Source organism: Cricetulus griseus, chromosome 4 (assembly GCF_003668045.3).
Source record: "Cricetulus griseus strain 17A/GY chromosome 4, alternate assembly CriGri-PICRH-1.0, whole genome shotgun sequence".
NCBI lineage: Eukaryota > Metazoa > Chordata > Mammalia > Rodentia > Cricetidae > Cricetulus > Cricetulus griseus.
The window spans coordinates 150404250-150423488 of NC_048597.1; the positions used below are offsets into that span (position 1 = coordinate 150404250).

General features: G+C 38.3%; 1 protein-coding gene across 1 annotated transcript; it reads right to left on the reverse strand.

Moving 5' to 3' along the window:
- Positions 1 to 11626: 11626 nt before the first annotated feature.
- Positions 11627 to 12536, reverse strand: LOC100773460 (olfactory receptor 150). The gene is given in 2 exon segments (XM_027412255.1): positions 11627 to 12109; positions 12111 to 12536. Coding segments are annotated over 2 exon segments (909 nt in total).
- Positions 12537 to 19239: the final 6703 nt, after the last annotated feature.

A 19239-nucleotide genomic window follows, 5' to 3' on the forward strand; every position in this document is an offset into this window, starting at 1 on the left:
GTTAAAATTATTAATTCATAATGTGGTGTTCTTTGATGACCCCAGTTATTTTTATAAACCTCTACTAACAACTTTAATGAATGTTCTAGTTTTATCTCTACTGAAGGATAACTATGCTACAATCCACAGACCCAGAGAGACCGGGTAACAAGGACAGTTCATGGATGGACACTAAGTCTCCCTGGCAAGGGGAAATATAAAAGATTCCCTGAAGGGATTGAGAGTGGGTGGGGATGGGAACATGAGCAAACTAGTTGGCAGTGTGACAGAGGGGGAAATACTGAAAGATACTACTGGAAGGGGGCATTTCAGGGCAAGTAAAAACCTGGAGCAAAGGAATATCCCAGAAATCTACAAGGACGAACCCAGCATAAGACTCCTAGCAATAGCAGATACATAGACTGAACAGGCCATCTCCTGTGACCAGATTTGTGCCCAGCCCACAATTATCACCAGAGAGGGCACGTCCAGCAACTGATGGGAACAGATCCATTCCTATAGATAAACATTAGGCAGAGTTCATGGAATCCAGCAGAAATGGATAGAAATGATTGTAGGAGCCAGAGGGGTTAAGAACACCATAAGAAACCTCTCAGAATCAAGTTACCAGATCTTACAGGTTGTCACAAAGCCTGAAATGACAATCAGATAGCCTCATGGTACTGGGAGAAGAGGAAGTGGAAACTGTGGCAGGGATATGAAATAAGCTTAAAATAAATTTATTTTAAAAAAGATTTTGAGTTTGAATGTTCTAGTGGATAAGATATGTCTCCCAAAATCTGTGCTGGAAACTTACTCTCAATAATGCACAAGTTGTGGGTATTCTAAGGAGAATAGATGATAAAGCCACCAATCTAATTTTTCTCTTGTCAGTATCATGTTCTTTAATTTAATATGATCTCCTTTTCAACAAAAACAATGTAGTCCTTAAAGTAACCTGGTGCCAGAGAGACAATTTCACAGGACTTAACACATAACCTCCTGGCCTTTCTTTTGAATCCTGTGCTGTCCTGGATTTTTCCTGTAGGAAATTATAAAAGTAACTCTGATTCTAATGAGGACAAAAGTACTCAAAGCAATTTTCAGAGATTGTCACCCTCTGAGTCATACTTATGTGACAGCTCTATTGTATGTGCCATCACATGTTCTAAAGTGTTTGACCAACTTTCAAGCAAGGCTAAGCCAAAAGAGAATTTTATCTAGAGGAAGCCTTTCCTTTCTCAGTAAAGTTGGCATTGTAAATAGAAACATGTGTATCATATATATGTGTGTTTTCTTGTCAATAAATGTCTAAGTGATGCACAACTTTAATAGTAACAAACAGAGAAAGGTCAGATTATGATAAAGTGTAGTCATGAAATATTCTAATGCCATGAAACACACAGAGTAAGTTTCTTCTTTGTTCTAGGTTAAATTTAGTGTCTTAAATACTGTGTTTTCATTTCAAAGGAATGTACAACTCTTGGGAAATATCCTTACTTATTACATTGTACATATGTGTTCAAGTAAATTTGAAAGGGAAAAAGAAGAATTTCACTATAATACAGAAAACAATAATGATATTTTAAGTTTGTGACAGAGAAATGAAGTACTACAGAGTGAAGCACTACAGAGTACTTATAAGGCTGTAACTGTATCTCACTAGCTTCAGTTGGTGACACGTGTTTAATCTCAGCAATCTGGAGGTGGCATGTGCTGGTGGGGATTCTATAAATTCAAGGCCATCCTGATAAATGTAGCAAATTCCAGGACAGGAGGGCTACACAGGGAGACACTGCCTCAAAAGACAAAGGAGGAGAAGGAGGAAGAAAAAAGAAAGGAAATGGAAAATGGAAAGAAACTAAATGTAAGGTCAATTGCTGTCACAATTGGATATGTTATTGGTAATATATATATACATATATATACATGTATATATATATGTATATATATATTACATGAATTTATATATAAATTCATATATATGAATTTATTGGAATGGAAGTAGTCAGCATCTTTCTTTTTAAAGTAATTTCAATGTGGCAATTTTAAGTGGTGAATTTAAATAGTGCTTTGCTCTTCAAATTTTGCAACACATTCATAATTTATTTTTGGTATTTTTAAAGATTTTTTATTACTTTTTATCATGTGTATGTGTGTGAGTCTATGTGTGGGCAAGTTCTGATGCCTTTAGAAGCCAGAAAGGCTGTTCTCTCCGGAACTGGAGTTAAAGCAGTTGTGAACTGTCTGATATGGTTACTGGGAACTGAACTTTTAGGTCTTCTACAAGAGCAGTACCTGCTGAGCAATCTCTGCTTCTCCCTTATTAGTATTTCTTATTAGGGTCTGGCATTTATTGAAGAGCATAATTTTAATTATATCAATAGTTTTGTGGCAAAGGATAAGGGTGGTATCATATTGCTCAGTAATCTGCACACAAAGAGTCCACCTACTCTCTTTATGCTTATCCTCAATTCTGCCTTGAAAAATCCTTCAATGGCTTCTGAAGTTCAATGTCCTTGCAAAGCAGTGCGCGTGAGCCTAACTCCATATCTGTATATGCTAGTTTGATCTGGAGATGGTTCCCTCAAAATCTGTCTAAAATGTAACAGATTTACTTAAAATGTAACTCTCCTAGGGCTATTATTTTTACCATTACCTGACCTGTTGGCATATGATTCATCAGTATTGATGCAGATTGCATTTGATGGGAATAACCATCAAATTGAAAATGCCAATATTACACACTAGGTCTATAGTCTGCCAGCCTACTCGGTTTGTCAAGGGACATGAGTTGATCATCCTTTTGATGATTCAACTTTTTCCTATACTAGTATGACATTCTTTTGCTTTGCCCATTGGGCTTTGCTGAGGTTGATTTATCTGCCTTTTATTTGGCACATTATAGAAACTCTTTATATGTTTTGCATATAACTCCCAACCATATGCATAATTAGTAGTTGTATTTTTTATAAATATTAACTTTGACTGGTTTTGCTTTGTGTACCATGGTCTCATGTCCTAAGAATTCATTGTTGAATTTCTTTCAAAGCTTGCATCATGTAGTTGGTTTCAAAAATATTTATTTGTATTTAAACTGTAAAAGTTGATTTCTTTTTTTTTCTCTTTTTATTATTATTATTAATTCAAGTTAGGGAACAGGCTTGTTACACATGTAAGTCCCCTCTCCCTCCCCCTCCCCTTACGCCCATGCCCATTCCTTCTTCCCCACCTCCAACCTACCCCCCACCCCATCCACCCACCACTCCCCAGGCAGGGTAGGGCCCCCAACAGGAGCTCCACCAAGTCCACCAAATCTTCCTGTGCTGGGCCTAGGCCCCTCCCCATGTGTCCAGAGACAGAGCGAATCCCTTCAAGTGGGATGGGCTCTCAAAGTCCCCCACACACACCAGGGCAAAACGCCAGTCCACCTCTGGAGGCTCCCCGGAGTGCAGGGGCCTCCCCATTGGCATCCTTGATCAGGGAGCTGGATCAGTCCCATACTGGCCTCCCAAAGAGCGTCTGGGGTCGATATGCTTTCCCTTTTTCAGGCCAACTGTTTCTGTGGGTTTCTCCAACCTGGTACAGACCCCTTCGTTCTTCATTCCTCCCTCTCTTCAACTAGGTTCCAGATTTCAGCTCAGTGTATTTCTGTGGATGTCTGTCTCTGCTTCCATCAGCCACTGGATGAGGACTCTAGGATAGCATAGAGAGTAGTCATCAATCTTATTCTAGGGGAAGGGCTTCTAGGCCATCCTCTCCTCCACTGCTGGACTGTCAGATCGTGTCATCCTTGTAGGTCTCTGGAGATCTCCCTAGTTCCAGATCTCTTCTCAAACCTATAGTGGCTCCCTCTGATATGGTATCTCTCATCCTGCTCTCTCTCCTCTATTCTTCCCCAACTCAATATCTCTGCTCCTCCATTTCTTCTCCGCTACTCTTCTTCTTGTGCTCTTATTGTGGCAGCACCCACTCCCCTACCCTCATGCTCTCAATTAGCTCAGGAGTTCATGCCACTTCCCATTCCTGGGTTCTATTTATCCCTTAGAGTCCTTCATGATTTCTAGTTTCTTTGGGGAAGAGGATTATAGGCTGGTAAAACTTTGCTCTATGTCTAAAAATCATATATGAGTGAGTACATACCATGTTTGTCTTTTTGTGATTGGGTTACCTCACTCAGGATGGTTTCTTCTAGTTCCATCCATTTGCCTGCGAATTTCAAGATTCCATTGCATTTTTCTGCTGAGTAGTACTCCATTGTATAAATGTACCACATTTTCTCTTTCCATTCTTCAGTTGAGGGGCATCTAGGTTGCTTCCAGGTTCTGGCTATTACAAACAATGCTGCTATGAACATGGTTGAACATATGTCCTTGTTGTATGAACATGCAGTATTTGGTTATATACCCAAGAGAGGAATAGCTGGATCTTGAGGTAGATTGATTCCCATTTTTGTGAGCAACCGCCATCCTGATTTCCAAAGTGGTCTTACAAGTTCACACCTCCCTCCAGCAATGGAGGAGTGTTCCTTCTTCTCCGCATCCTCTCCAGCATAGGTTGTCATTGGTATTTTTTATTTTAGCCATTCTGACAGGTGTGAGGTAGTATCTCAGAGTTGTTTTGAGTTGCATTTCTCTGATGGCCAAGGATTTTGAGCTCTTTCTTAAGTGTCTTTCAGCCATTTCAGATTCCTCTGTTGAAAAATCTCTGTTTAGTTCTGCACCCCACTTTTTAATTTCATTGTATGGTGTTTTGGTGGCTAGCTTCTTGAGCTCCTTGTATATTTTGGAAATCAGTCCTCTGTCAGATGTGGGGCTGGTGAAGATCTTTTCCCATTCTGTGGGTATCGTTTTGTCTTAGTGACTATGTCCTTTGCCTTACAGAAGCTTCTCAGTTTCAGGAGGTCCCATTTATTGATTGCAGACCTCAGTGTCTGTGCTTCTGAAGTGATGTTCAGGAATCGTTCTCCTGTGCCAATTTGTTCAAGGGTTATTTCCACTTTCTCTTCTAGAAGATTCAGTGTGGCTGGATTTATGGTGAGATCTTTGATCCATTTGCACTTATGTTTCATGCATGGTGACAGGTATGGATCAATCTGCAATTTTCTGCAAGTCTGAATCGAATTGAGCCAGCACCATTTGTTGAAGATGCTATCTTTTTTCCATTGGGTAGATTTAGCACCTTTGTCGAAAATAAGGTGTTCATTGGTGCGTGGGTTAATATCTGGGTCTTCAATTTGATTCCATTGGTCTATCTGTCTATTCTTGTGCCAATACCAAGCTTTTTTCAGAACTATGGCTCTATAGTAGAGCTTGAAGTCAGGGATGGTGATGCCTCCAGAAGATCTTTTATTGTAAAGAGTTGTTTTGGCTATCCTGGGTTTTTTATTTTTCCATATAAAGTTGAGTATTGTTCTTTCAATGTCTGTGAAAAACTGTGTTGGGATTTTGATGGGGATTGCGTTGAATCTGTAGATTGCTTTTGGTAGGATTGCCATTTTTACTATGTTAATTCTGCCTATCCAAGAGCATGGGAGATCTTTCCACTTTCTGGTATCTTCTTTAATTTCTTTCCTTAAAGTCTCAAAGTTCTTATTGTACAGTTCTTTCACTTTTTTGTTAGTGTTACCCCCAGATATTTTATGTTGCTTGTGGATATTGTGAAGGGTGATGTTTCCTTGATTTCTTTCTCATTGAGTTTATCATATGTATACAGTAGGGCTATAGATTTTTTTTGAGTTAATTTTGTATCTTGCTACCTTGCTGAAGGTGTTTATCAGCTGTAGGAGTTTACTGGTAGAGTTTTTCGGTTCACTTATGTAGACAATCATGTCATCTGCAAATAGTGAAACTTTGACTTCATCCTTTCCAATTTGTATCCCTTTGATCCCTTTTTCTTGACTTACTGCTCTAACCAGAACTTCAAGTACAATATTGAAGAGATATGGAGAGATTGTACAGCCTTGTCTTGTTCCTGATTTTAGAGGAAATGCTTTGAGTTTCTCTCCATTTAGTTTGATTTTGGCTATTGGTTTGGTGTATACTGCATTTATCATGTTTAGATATGTTCCTGTTATTCCTGTTCTCTCCAAGATCTTTATCATGAGGGGATTTTGGATTTTGTCAAAGGCTTTTTCAGCATCTAGTGAGATGATCATGTGGTTTTGCTTTTTCAGTTTTTTTATATGGTGCATTACATTGATAGAATTTCATATGTTGAACCATCCTTGCATAACTAGGATGAAGCCTACTTGATCATGGTGGATGATTTTTCTGATATGTTCTTGGATTAGGTTTGACAGTATTTTATTGAGTATTTTAGCATCGATGTTCATGAGGGATATGGTCTGTAGTTCTCTTTTTTTAGTCATATCTTTGTGTGGCTTGGGTATCAAAGTGATTGTAGCCTCGTAGAAAGAGTTTGGCAATATCCCATTTGCTTTTATTGTGCGGAACAGTTTGAGGAGTACTGGTATCAGTTCTTGTTTGAATTTCTGGTAGAATTCTGCAGTGAAGCCATCTGACCCTGGGCTTTTTTTGGTTGGGAGGCTTTTGATGACTGCTTCTATTTCATTAGGGGTTATGGGTCAATTTAAACTGTTTATCTGGTCTTTATTTAATTTTGGTTAGTGATATTTATCCAGGTAACTGTCCATTTCCATTAGATTTTTTGAATTTTGTTTAGTACAGATTTTCAAAGTATGACCTAAAGATTCTCTGGATTTCCACAGTGTCCGTTGTTATATCCCCCTTTTCGTTTCTGATTTTGTTAATTAGCATGCTCTCTCTCTGACTTTTGGTCAGTTTGGCTAGAGGTTTGTCTATCTTGTTGATCTTCTCAAAGAACCAACTCTTTGTTTCATTGATTCTTTGTAATGTTTTCCTAGTTTCTACTTTATTGATTTCAGCTCTCAGATTGATTATTTCCTGGTGTCTACGCCTCCTTGGTGAGTTTGCTTCTTTTTGCTCTAGTGCTTTCAGTTGTTCTGTCAGTTCTCTAATGTGACTTTTCTCTAGTTTCTTCATGTGGGCAGTTAGTGCTATGAACTTCCCTCTTAGCACTGCTTTCAGAGTGTCCCATAAGTTTGGGTATGTTGTGTCTGCATTCTCATTAGATTCTAGGAAGTCCTTAATTTGTTTTTTTATTTCTTCCTCAACCCAGGAATGGTGCAATTGGGATCTTATTCATTTTCCAAAAGTTTGCAGGTTTTCTGCCATTTGTATTGTTGCTGAATTCTAGCTTTAATGCATGGTGGTCTGATAAGATACAGGGGGTTATTTCAATTCTCTTGTAACTATGGAGGTTTGCTTTGTTGCCTACTATGTGGTCAATTTTAGAGAAGGTGCCATGTGGCACTCAGAAGAAGGTATATTCTTTTGAATTTGGATGGAATGCTCTATAGATATCCATTAACCCCAGTTGGGTCATAACTTCTTTCAGATCCTTTGTTTCTTTGTTAAGTTTCTGTCTGGTGGTCCTGTCTAGTGGCGTAAGAGGGGTGTTGAAGTCTCCTACTATAAGTGTGTGTGGTTTTATGTGTGGTTTGAGCTTTAGTTATGTTTCCTTCACAAATGTGGGTGCCTTTTTATTTGGGGCAGAGATGTTCAGGATTGAGACTTCATCTTGATGGACTTTTCCTGTGATGAGTATGAAATGCCCTTCTTTATCTCTTTTGATTGCTTTAAGTTTAAAGTCCAATTTGTTAGATATTAGGATTCCTACACGAGCTTGAGCTTGCTTCTTGAGCCCATTTGATTGGAAAATCATTTCCCATCCTTTTACTCTGAGGTAACACCTGTCTTTGAAGTTGAGGTGTGTTTCTTGTAAACAGCAGAAGGATGGATTTGTCTTCGTATCCATTCTGTTAGCCTATATCTTTTTATGGGAAAGTTAACACCATTGACATTTAGGGATATTAATGTCCATTGTTCGTTGGTTCTTGTTTGTTTTGGATTTATTTTTGGTGGTGTCATTGTGTGTGGATTTTGCCCTCCTGCTTCTTTTTGTGTTTGGCAAAATTAGATTATCTATTGCCTGTGTTTTTGTGCATGTAGTTATGTTCCTTGGGTTAGAGTTTTCCTTCCAGAACCTTCTGTAGTACTGGATTTGTGGATATTTGTTGTTTAAATCTGTTTTTGTCATGGAATATCTTGTTTTCTCCATCTATAGTGATTGAAAGTTTTGCTGGGTACAGTAGTCTGGGTTGATATCCATGCTCCCTTAGTGCTTGTAGTGCATCTATCCAAGACCTTCTGGCTTTCAGAGTTTCCATTGAGATGTTGGTGTGATTCTGATTGGTTTGCCTTTATATGTTACTTGGCCTTTTTCCTTTGCAGCTCTCAATATTTTCTCTTTATTCTGTAGATTGGAGTTTTGATTATTATGTGTTGGGGGACTTCTTTTCGTGGTCCAGTCTGTTTGGTGTCCTATAAGGTTCTTGTACTTTCATAGGCATAACTTTCTGTAGGTTGGGGAAGTTTTCTTCTATGATTTTGTTGAATATGTTTTCTGTACTTTTGAGCAGTGTTTCTTCACCTTCTTCTACACCTATTATTCTTAGGTTTGGTCTTTTCATGATTTCCCATATTTCCTGGATATTTTGTGTCAGGGATTTGTTGGACTTGAGGTTTTCTTTGGTTGATGAATGTATATCCTCCAGCGAGTCTTCAATAGCTGAGATTCTTTCTTCTGTCTCTTGGATTCTATTAGTTATACTCACGTCTTTAGATCCTGATCGTTTATCCAGTCTTTCCATTTCCAGCATCGTCTCATTCTGTGTTTTCTTTATTGTGTCTAATTCAGCTTTCATGCTTTGAACTGTTTCAAGAGCTTCCTTCACTTGTTTGGTTGTTTTATCTTGGGTTTCTTTAGCTTCTTTAAGAGATTTGTTTATTTCTTGAATTTTTTGGTTTGTCTTTTCCTCCATTTTGTGTAATTTTTTGCTTGCTTTTTCTTCTATTTCTTTAAGGGATTTTCTTGTTTCCTCTTTGAAGGTCTCTATCATCTTGCTGATATAATTTTTGAGGTCTATCTCTTCTTCATGCACTGTGTTGGGCTTTCCAGATCTTGCTGGAGTGGAATCCCTAGATTCTGGTGGTGTCATATTGGTCTTTCTGTTGTTGAGCAAAATCTTATTCTGTCTTCTTCCCATATCTTATTCCAGTAAGTGCAGGTAGGATCTCTCTATCTCCTCTTGTTATGCTGTAGTGTGTGTGGGCCAGGAATTCAATGTCCGAAGCTCTGGATGGTCTTGCCTCTCCTTGTAATCTCCTCACTCTAAAGGAGTTAGCCCTCCATAGGGATCGGGTGTGTGGAGGCAGGACAGGAAGTAAGAGTGGGGAGTTTCCAGGCTCTGGGGGTTCCTCACTGCCTGGGTAGGTCTACCCCAAGCAGGAGCAGGCCCGGGGAGATAGGGATGGATGGGGCTTTGATAGGGAGTTGGGTAAGAGCGGTGGATCACTCACCTCCTGGCAGATCGGTCGCCTGGAAGGGAAGAAAGAGTGGCCTGTACCCAGATTCAGGGAGCTCCTCCCTGCCTGGGGATGTCTATTTCAAGCAGGGACAAGCCTGGGGAGATCTGGGTGAATGGTGCTTTGGACAGGAGTTGGGTAAAAGCAGGGGGTCACTCACCTGGTCTGCAGATGAGTCGGCAGAAAGGCAGTTGATTTCTTTTGAAACCATAAATTACTCACTTAATGTGACTCATGAACTTAAATAGGATTGGCATTTGATAGTTTTTGTTTTTATAATTATCTTCCTATACATGACCAAATCAAATTAAGCCATTATGTTATGACACCATCATGGAAATGTTGATATTCTATTTTAACAATAGAAATTGTACCATATGAATAGTATGTTTCAACTTGTAGTCCAATGGGGTCATTAATTTTCCTTAGAAACATCTTATATACTTTTTATAATCTTTCCAAGCTCAAATAGCCTTGTGAAATCCAATTAGGCCATCCATGAGGTATTATTGTTAGAGGAAATTTGTAATTTCAGCAAAGTCATGGCTATAATTGTGCTATATATTGTGGACCACTAAAATATAGTATTGTCATTGGTAGAATGACAGAAGGACATTTTGCAATGGTGAAGGCAGAAGTAGAGGGATGTAAAAAAAAAAATTAAAAAGCCACCAATTTAATGTTCTTTACAAGTAAATTAATTGCCATATATATGAATTCCTAAAATAAGGATGAGACTACATATCTCTGCACTCTGTAGTATTCCCTAACCTTCCTTCACATCCTGATACAGATAGATGGTACATACTAGATGTGGGTCATTGACCCTGGACATCGCTCTATCTCAACTGATCCAAACATGTTCTTGATCATTATACTTTACCTACAATATGATACTCTGTTCTAGCAGCACAAAAGACACAAAGACACACATCCTTCTGTAGTTTTGAATGTTTTCAATGTCAGCTGTCTGGGTTTTCTGTCTTTATTGCCTCCTTCAAGATGCAGAAAATGCTGATCCTACCACAGAAACTGTTCTCTTTCGCACAGTCTTCTGTGGTGTGTCGTGCATAGTTTTTGTGGTTTTTACAGCAGTTGTGGTGTTCTGACTAAACATGGGTGACTTACTTCTTCTGAAGTCTGATTCTGGCCCACTACCTAAAGGCAGAGGCTTCCTGTTTTTTGCTAACTGTCTGTATATTTGCATGTCTTTGGCATGGTAGGGGATTTCTAAATTCTCTCTGTATCTTGAACTCTGACACCTCTTAGAGATGTACGCTACTCAGCAATATGCCAAAATTATTCATGGGAAGTTTTATTTGTTTATCATTTAACACTGTTAATAAGGTAGAAATGCAACACAGTGAGTGTCAAATATTTATTATCTACAATATGATCACTTCATGTATATTCAATTAATCATGACATCATGATAGCAATCAAAATAATTAATATATCCATCATATCCCAAAACTTGTTCATGTCTCTTCATATTTTATGATTACTTGCCTTAATTTATGTATTCTGAATGTTTGAATCAAGGACTTTTTCTCTTTTTTTCAAAATGAATGTCCCCTTGTTTCTAGTTCTAGTGTTGCAAGATGAGGCAAAAGAGGTATGTCAAAGACGTGTTTGTCATATATTTGAAGTCAAGCTGAAGACAAAGCCAACAATGTTCAGTGCCTACTACAGGATTCAGGTGAAATAATAGTTGAAAGGAAACAGGCTTAAAAAGTTAATGCTGGGAAGAAAAATAAAGGCACTGCTACTGTGCTTCTGGGTTCAAATTAGTACAGTGAGCAGGGTACCATGTGCTATTTGGAAACCTCCAGGCTTGTCTCCTAATGTAACATGTTTAACTGCATTGAACCTCATAGGAATGAAAATGTCTATAAGTTTCTAAAGCAATGAGGAAGTGTCTTATTATAGTAGAATCTATTCTATGTATTGACTGGAAAACCACACTGCTGCTGCTCCAGAAGAAAATGGAAAGGTGGATACCACCAGGAGATACTGAGATTTTCTGTTGTGGATGATGCCATTGACTCAGAACTAAAGTTTCTTGTTTGGAATTTGATTTGATGAGGGTTAGAAAATGAAATAAATTGGTTGTAAGTACTATGTCTTTTCTATGGCAAGTATTTCTTTACACATGGAATGTCATTTTTTGAAATAACTTATTCAGAGCAAGTTTTAACATCCCTGTTCCTCAGGCTGTAGATCATGGGATTCAGCATGGGCACAATGGTAGTATAAAAGACAGAGGACACTTTCCCTTTGTCTTTGGATCTGACTGAGGAGGGCTGTAGATACACAAATGCCAAGGAACCAAAGAAGACAGCAACAGCAGAGAAGTGGGAGCCACAGGTGCTGAAGGCTTTGAATATGCCCTCAGTGGATTTGATATGGAGGATGCTAGCAATGATGAAGATATATGAACCCAAGATGGTCAGAGTTGAAACAAGGATGTTAAAAGCACGGAGGCCTAGGAGGAATACCTCATTGACAAAAGTATTGGAGCAGGCAATCTCCATCAGTGGGAAAAGATCACATAAGTAATGGTTTATTATATTAGTCTTACAGAAAACCACTCTTAGCATGCAGAGAGTATGAACTGCTGCACAGATGATGCCCATGCAATATATCCCACCTACCATCCAGGGAACAGACTTGGTAAGACATAGTAACATTGCACAACAAGGGATTACAAATGGCAACATAGCAGTCATATGCCATAGCAGCCAACATGTGACACTCAGATATCACAAACACAAGGAAGAAATAGAGCTGAGTCATACATTCCTGGTAGGAGATGACATTCTTCTCTTTTACAAAGTTCACCAGCATTTTGGGGGTGATGACAGTGGAGTAACAGAGGTCAATGAAGGACAGACTGCTGAGGAAGAGGTACATGGGGGTGTGCAGGTGGGAACTGAGCAGGATCAGGATGATCATTCCCAGGTTCCCCAGCACTGTGAGCAGGTAGATTCGAAGGAAGAGGAGGAACAGGGGCAAATGTAGCTCTGGTTGGTCTGTTAACCAGGAGAGGATGAACTCAGTCACTGCAGAGTCATTTCTTTCTGCCATTTCTCCCTAGGTGTTCAATGTAGAAAGTGAAAAACAGTTATTTATCACACATCTGCTTGATATGTAACATCTAACTTAAGTTTTTCATTCTGGTGTTTCCTGTTTATAACATCTCTTCATTTATGTTACCCATTGAATCTTTAACATGAGACATACAAATAGATTGTTAATGTATCTATGTCTATCTGTGCTATATGAACAGCCAAAGAACAGATATATCTAATTCAATGGAGCTTTCTAGCAATTCCTCATGCCTATCTGGTATATATTTCTTTATATTAAAATATCAACATCATCCCAGAACTCTCAAATAATTCTCCTGGAAACCTTTCACCCCGATTAAATGAATGAGGCAATCATAGCATATTCCTTCAACACTGTAATGTAGATTCTAGTTTCCAGCAAGTAAACAAGGCACTGTATATGAAGTTCCTATAACTGCAAACAGGAAATGTGACTATGTCTACTTCTTAACAGTGTAATATTCTACATAAAAAATTCGAATTAATATATAAAGAAATTTGAAGAAACATTTAAATGGTCATTAAGTGTTATAACAGGAGATCAATGGCAAACTCAAGAACCATTAAATTATTTAGTAATTTTATAAACATAATTAGCATATATGTACTTCACATGAAAAAATGTAAGACATTCAACACATATAGAAATTGAATATATATAGAATTGCATAGTTCTTTGAAAAGCAATTAAAGACATTAGGAAAAGAAAAGTTTCCACACTTGTGAGTAAATGAAAATTTTGTGTCAGTGGAAATACATTCTAGATCAGTTTCTGAACTCAGTGTTATCTACAACTTCCTGTTTTCATTTAATTTTCTTGCATATGAATACTTGTACCTCCATGAAAATTGTGACTCAAGAAAATCCAAATGCACTTGAAATGGGAGAATGAAGATCTAGAGCTCTCCACTCTGGAATCTCACTACCATTTTTGTTATTCTGCATAGTGTAGTACTGCTATAACCAGAGATGTGCCTAGTTATAAATGGATGGAATTTGACACTCCAGAAAGAAGCTCTTATTGACAGTCTTGGGGAATAATGGATTTTTGAAATGTCAATGTGGAGATGCTTCCCTATTACATGGTAGAGAATTAATAGACAGGTACTTGTTATTAATATGTAATGCTTTCTCATGCCAGTCAATCAAATTAATTCAAAATGGGCCATTGGAAGTAAGTAGAGCAGACAAAGCAATGTCAATATTGAGTGAAAACACAATCAAAGTTTTACAAATTTAAAATTGCTAGTCTGTCTTAGATAAGGTGCTGAAAGCAAAATCTGTCTTATAGAATTAGTAAAGCAAACATTGCATAATGTCAGAAAACATGACATTCAGCATGGAAAAAGATTTTTTAAAGATATCCAAGGGGAACAAATTCTAGACAGTATACATAAAAACCAATTCAGTTTAACAAATAAAGGTCAAATGATGCAACTATAATGGCCAGAAGATGGGAACAGCCATTCTTCCATTAAAAATCCACAGAAAAACATACAAAAATACTTGTCATAGAATGGAAGGCAGAAAGACAGGAATACTATATCAATGTAAAAATATTACTAAAGTTGGAATGCTAATTTATAAATATATTCTGTGCAATGCATTGCCTGTCCTTAACAATTAGGCCTCTATACAATCAAAATGTTAGAGGTTAAGTCTCAAATTAAGCATTCTGAAACATATAAAAAATGAAAATATACAGGAAACTTTTGGGACATACCACTGATATTCATTAACTTGATTATTGTGGTGTCACAAGTGTTGGAATATGTACAATCTGAAAATATATCCATATTAAATAGTTAAAGTCTGCTGTATGTCATTTCTGCTTCAGTAATACTAAAGGACAAACAGAACTGGCAACTCACATGTCTCTAAGATGCTTCAGGTAAAGCAGTGGTTCTCAATCTATGGGTTACAACCCCTTTGGCAAACCTCTGTTTTCAAAATTATTTAATTAAATATTTGAAGCCAGGTCAATGTTTTTCTCTTGATTTAAGGCTTGGGGAAATAGCAACATTATAACTGATATTAAATATTACTCCTTTCATGTCTACTTACTGTTTTTAAGGTTTCTTAAACCGTCTCAGTGAAAGGTCATGCTGAAGTAAGTTTGGAAATAAATGGAGATTCAGAAATAAAAACAAAACACAATGAACTTTTTAAATTCTTTTAGACTACATAATGTATTACTCATGAAGTTACTTTCCATGATGGTACAGGAAGAAAATTTCTGCATGCACTGTAACCAGATGCTGTGAATGCACCAAGAAAATAATACACAGTGAGGAATGGAAACTTTTCTTGAATTGGAGAGTTAACGATTACGAATGAGGTTTGTGAAGAAAAGTATATGGTAGTAACTGAGAGTAGAAAATGTCTGTATGAATGATGCTTAGCTCACTATAAACACACATAAATTATTGATACATGATTGAAAATGTGTCTCTGTAGAAGGTGAACATGTATAAATGCCACATGCTTCAAGGAAAAGATGGTATATTTTTATGTTTTAATTTTGGATAAAAATGTGTATGGTAAAGATAACACTTTCAGAAATATTTAACAATTCATTAAATTAAAAAATATGAGGCACATAAAATATAGAAAATATTAAAATGTATATCTATTCCACAAAATAAGAAGAAATCTTGGTGTCCATATCCCAGGTACCCACTGGGGTCTGTTACTCAAAGACCCACTCTGGCACCAAACCCCAGACACCTGAACATTCTCCCAATGGCTAGCCCTTCCCAGCTACCCCAGCAGACTAAATAGGCAGAGGTGCAAACCATAAAAAATTTATTGTGAAATCAGTTGAGTTATTGGCCTCCCAGCTGGTCTGCCCCATGTCCAGACCCTAAATAAACCCCGGAGCACATCACATACTCATCCCAGCACCAGCAAGGCCATCTGGGCCCTCCTCCGTTTCTGGAACAACTCCATTGTTCTGATGCAGTCCCCACCTATAGGCTGTGCCCCACCCCTGCCACCCACTGGACTGTGTCCCTCCAAGACCCACTCTGACACACAACCCCACACACTTGTGCATCCTCCCGTGGTCAGCCTTCCTCCACCTCAGAAGACTTCATAATCACAGGTGCAAACCAAAGAAGTTGTTAAAACACATGAGTGATCTACCTCCCAGCCAGACTGCCCCAGAGTTTAAAACCTAACTAACCTCCAGGGTATTGCCTTACAACTTCTAACTCTCTCTTCCATCCCAGCACCACCAAGGCAGTTGGGCCCTGTCCCCACTTCTGGTGGAACTCCACTGCTCTGGTATAACCCACACCATCTGGTAACCATGCATATGAACACTCTCTTCCTAGCCAGCCATCAACTGCAAATCCAGCAGACTACAATCACACAGGTGCAAACCACATCAATTGCAAGACAGGCACAGTAGAAGCCACACCAGCTAGAAGAACAGAATGAGTAAATGCTGGTGTAAGAATATATTCAACAAATGAAAGAGCAATATGGCACCACCAGAACCCAGTAATCCTACAACAGCAAAACCTTAACATTCCAATGTACCTGAAACAGAAGAAAATGAATTTAAAAATTATTTTATGAATATGAAAGTGTCTCTTAAAGAAGAAATGGAAAATTCCCTTAAAGAAGGCAAGGAAAAGGCAAACAAAAATTGAAAGGAATCAAAAAATCCTGCAAAGAAATTATAGAAAGCCAAAAAAACAGTCAAACAGCTGAAGAAAATGGTTCAAGACATCAAAACTGAAATAAAAGCAATAACAAAAATACAACATAGGGAATTCTGGAAATGGAAAATCTGGGGAAGCACACAGGAACTACAGATGAAAGCATCACCAACAGACTACAAGAGATGAAACAGAGACTTATTTATTATGAAAGTTTGGCCTTAGCTTAGGGTTGTTTCAAACTAGCTCTTATAACTTAAATTAAACTGTGCTTTTAATCTATATTCTTTTATATGTTTCTGCTACTTTTAATCTGTACTGTCCATCCTTCTTCCTCCATATCTGGCTGTGACTCTGCCATTCTTCTTCCCAGAGCTCTCTCTGTCTAGAAGTCCCTGACACATCTCTTGCCTAGATATCAGCAATTTAGTTTTTTTTTTATTAAAGCAATCACATGTGACATATCTTTACACCCTGTAATTGAATATCTCACAACGTTTACTACCATGCTAAGTCAGCATTTTACTTTCATGATTCCATCATCTCAGGTACCAAATTATTAAACGTTGTAGAGTCTCACATATTTAGATATAGATATATTTTTATCTTACTTTGTTTTAGATGATATCACTAAGGTATAATTGTCCCAGCCAAGACCACAGAATGTTACCTATTTATTTTAAAATATTTTTGTTATTTTTATCTATGTGTATGTTTCTGTCTGTGTATATGTATGTGCATACAGGTCCGGTGCCTATGAAAGCCTGAGGTACCAGATACCCTAGAACTTGTATTACAGGAGTTGGTAAGGAGGACATATGGAATTGAACTAAGGTCCTCTGGAAGAGCAACAAATGCTGTTAACCACTGAGCCATCTTTCCAAAACTAACTTGTATATTTTATTTTTTTTATTTTAAATAGAAAGATTATTTTAATCCCTAGGTCCCTCTCCCTCCCCTCTTCCCGTGTCCCCCCAAACTATCCCATACCCCATCTGCTCCCCAAGGAGGGTGAGGCCTTCCGTAGGGGGTCTTCTAAGTCTGTCATATCCTTTGGGATAGGGCCTAGGCCAAACCCCTTGTGTCTAGGCTCAGGGAGAATCCCTCAGTATGGGATGGGCTCCCAGAGTAGTAGTGGGGGCCCACTTCAAGGAGCCCCATAGATTTCCAAGGTCTCCTCACTGACACCCACATTCAGAGAGTCTGGATCAGTCCCATGCTGGTTTCTGAGCTATCAGTCTAGGGACCAAGAGCTCTCCCTTGTTCAGGTCAGCTGTATCTGTGGGTTTCATCAGCCTGGTATGGACCTCTATGCTCATTTGTCCTCCTTCTCTGCAACTAGATTTCAGTTCACTTCAAGGTTTAGCTGTGGGCTGGTGACCCAAAGGAAAGTCCAGTTACATATGGTGGCCAACATGGGAGCTCAAATATCCAGCCAGATGCAGCTTCCTAATCCTGTAGCCTTTCAGGTGGACCATTGCTCAGCACCATGCAGAGATGTGGCTATTAGCTACTGCATGCAGGGCTGGAGTCAGCTGCAAGAACAATGCACCAGGATCGTGCCCTAAGCAGAGCCATGTGGTGGCTGATATGGCACTTTCAGATTTATCTCATGCAGTCGGAAAACACTGCAGATGCTTGGTAAAGCCAGGTCCAGACACAGAAAACCTCTAAAAGATACAGTATATTTAAAAATGTGCTTAGGTCACTATTTGTAATAGCCAGAAAGTGGAAGCAACCTAGATGCCCCTCTACCAAAGAATGGATAGAGAAAATATGGTACATTTACACAATGGAGTACTACTCCGCAGGAAAAAAAAATGGAATTTTGAAATTTGCAGGAAAATGGATGGAACTAGAAAAAACCATTCTGAGCGAGGTAACCCAATCACAAAAAAGAAAAAAAACATGATATGTACTCACTCATATGTGGATTTTAGACATAGAGTAAAGGATTACCAGCCTACAATCCACACTGCCAGAGAAACTAGTAAACAAGGAGGACCCTAAAAGAGACAAGCATTGTCCCCTGGAGAAGTGGAAAGGGTCAAGATGCCATGAGCAAATTGAGTGCACAGGAAGAGGGGGAAGGGAGCTACAAGAATGAGAAGGGAAGAAGAGGAAGGTTGCAGAGGTCATGAGGGAGCAGAATGGTTGAGTCAGGTGAAGACTAGAAGAAAGGATATGTGATAGGTAGGGTTTTAGTTGAGGGGAGGTAGGGGAGGACAGGAGGGAGAAGGGAACTGGGATTGTCATGTAAACAAATCTTGTTTCTAATTCAAATAAAAAATGAAAAAAAGAAAACAGTCAAAAATGTGCTTAGGTATCAAAGAAAGAAGAGAAAATTGGTATACACATTCATGGAAAGAAATTGTTTACAAATAATAAAGTCTTTAAAAAAAGAGTAAAGTTATATAAAAATTAAGCCATGCAAAGGTGGAAAATATAACAGAAAGTGTTTGGACCTTCTATGATGCTTTGTTAATTTTAAATATTTCGAATGTTAATGAACAGAGAATGACAGTGAGATACGTCTGCTCCTGGCAGCACCAATCTATTTCAAGAGAGGATGATAGGTATTGAAGAGCCTCCATATGGAGCTTGCTTTCTTTGTGGCAAATCTAGCCATTTGGATAAGAAATTTCCCTAACTTCAACTGCTGACAGTATGCTGTCTAAACTGGACAAACAGGATGTATAAGAAAGTGACTACCTAAAACAGTAAAATAACCAAATACTGGGAGCTAGGTATGACAAAACTAGAGGCAGGTAGTTGTTAAAGATTCATAAAGCAAAACAAAACCCCTGAGGTTTAAGCAAACAATTCTTTAATGATAGTATATTGAAATATTTATAATGTAATCAGATTGTTTTCATAGAAAGAGATCAGGGGTGTAATGTAAAAAAATGAGGGGTGATTTGCAAAGGCAAAACTGGATGGGTAATGAGGACAGTGAAGGAGATACTAACAGAAAAGTGAAAGAACTGAGACTTGTTGGAGACAGAGGCAACTGAT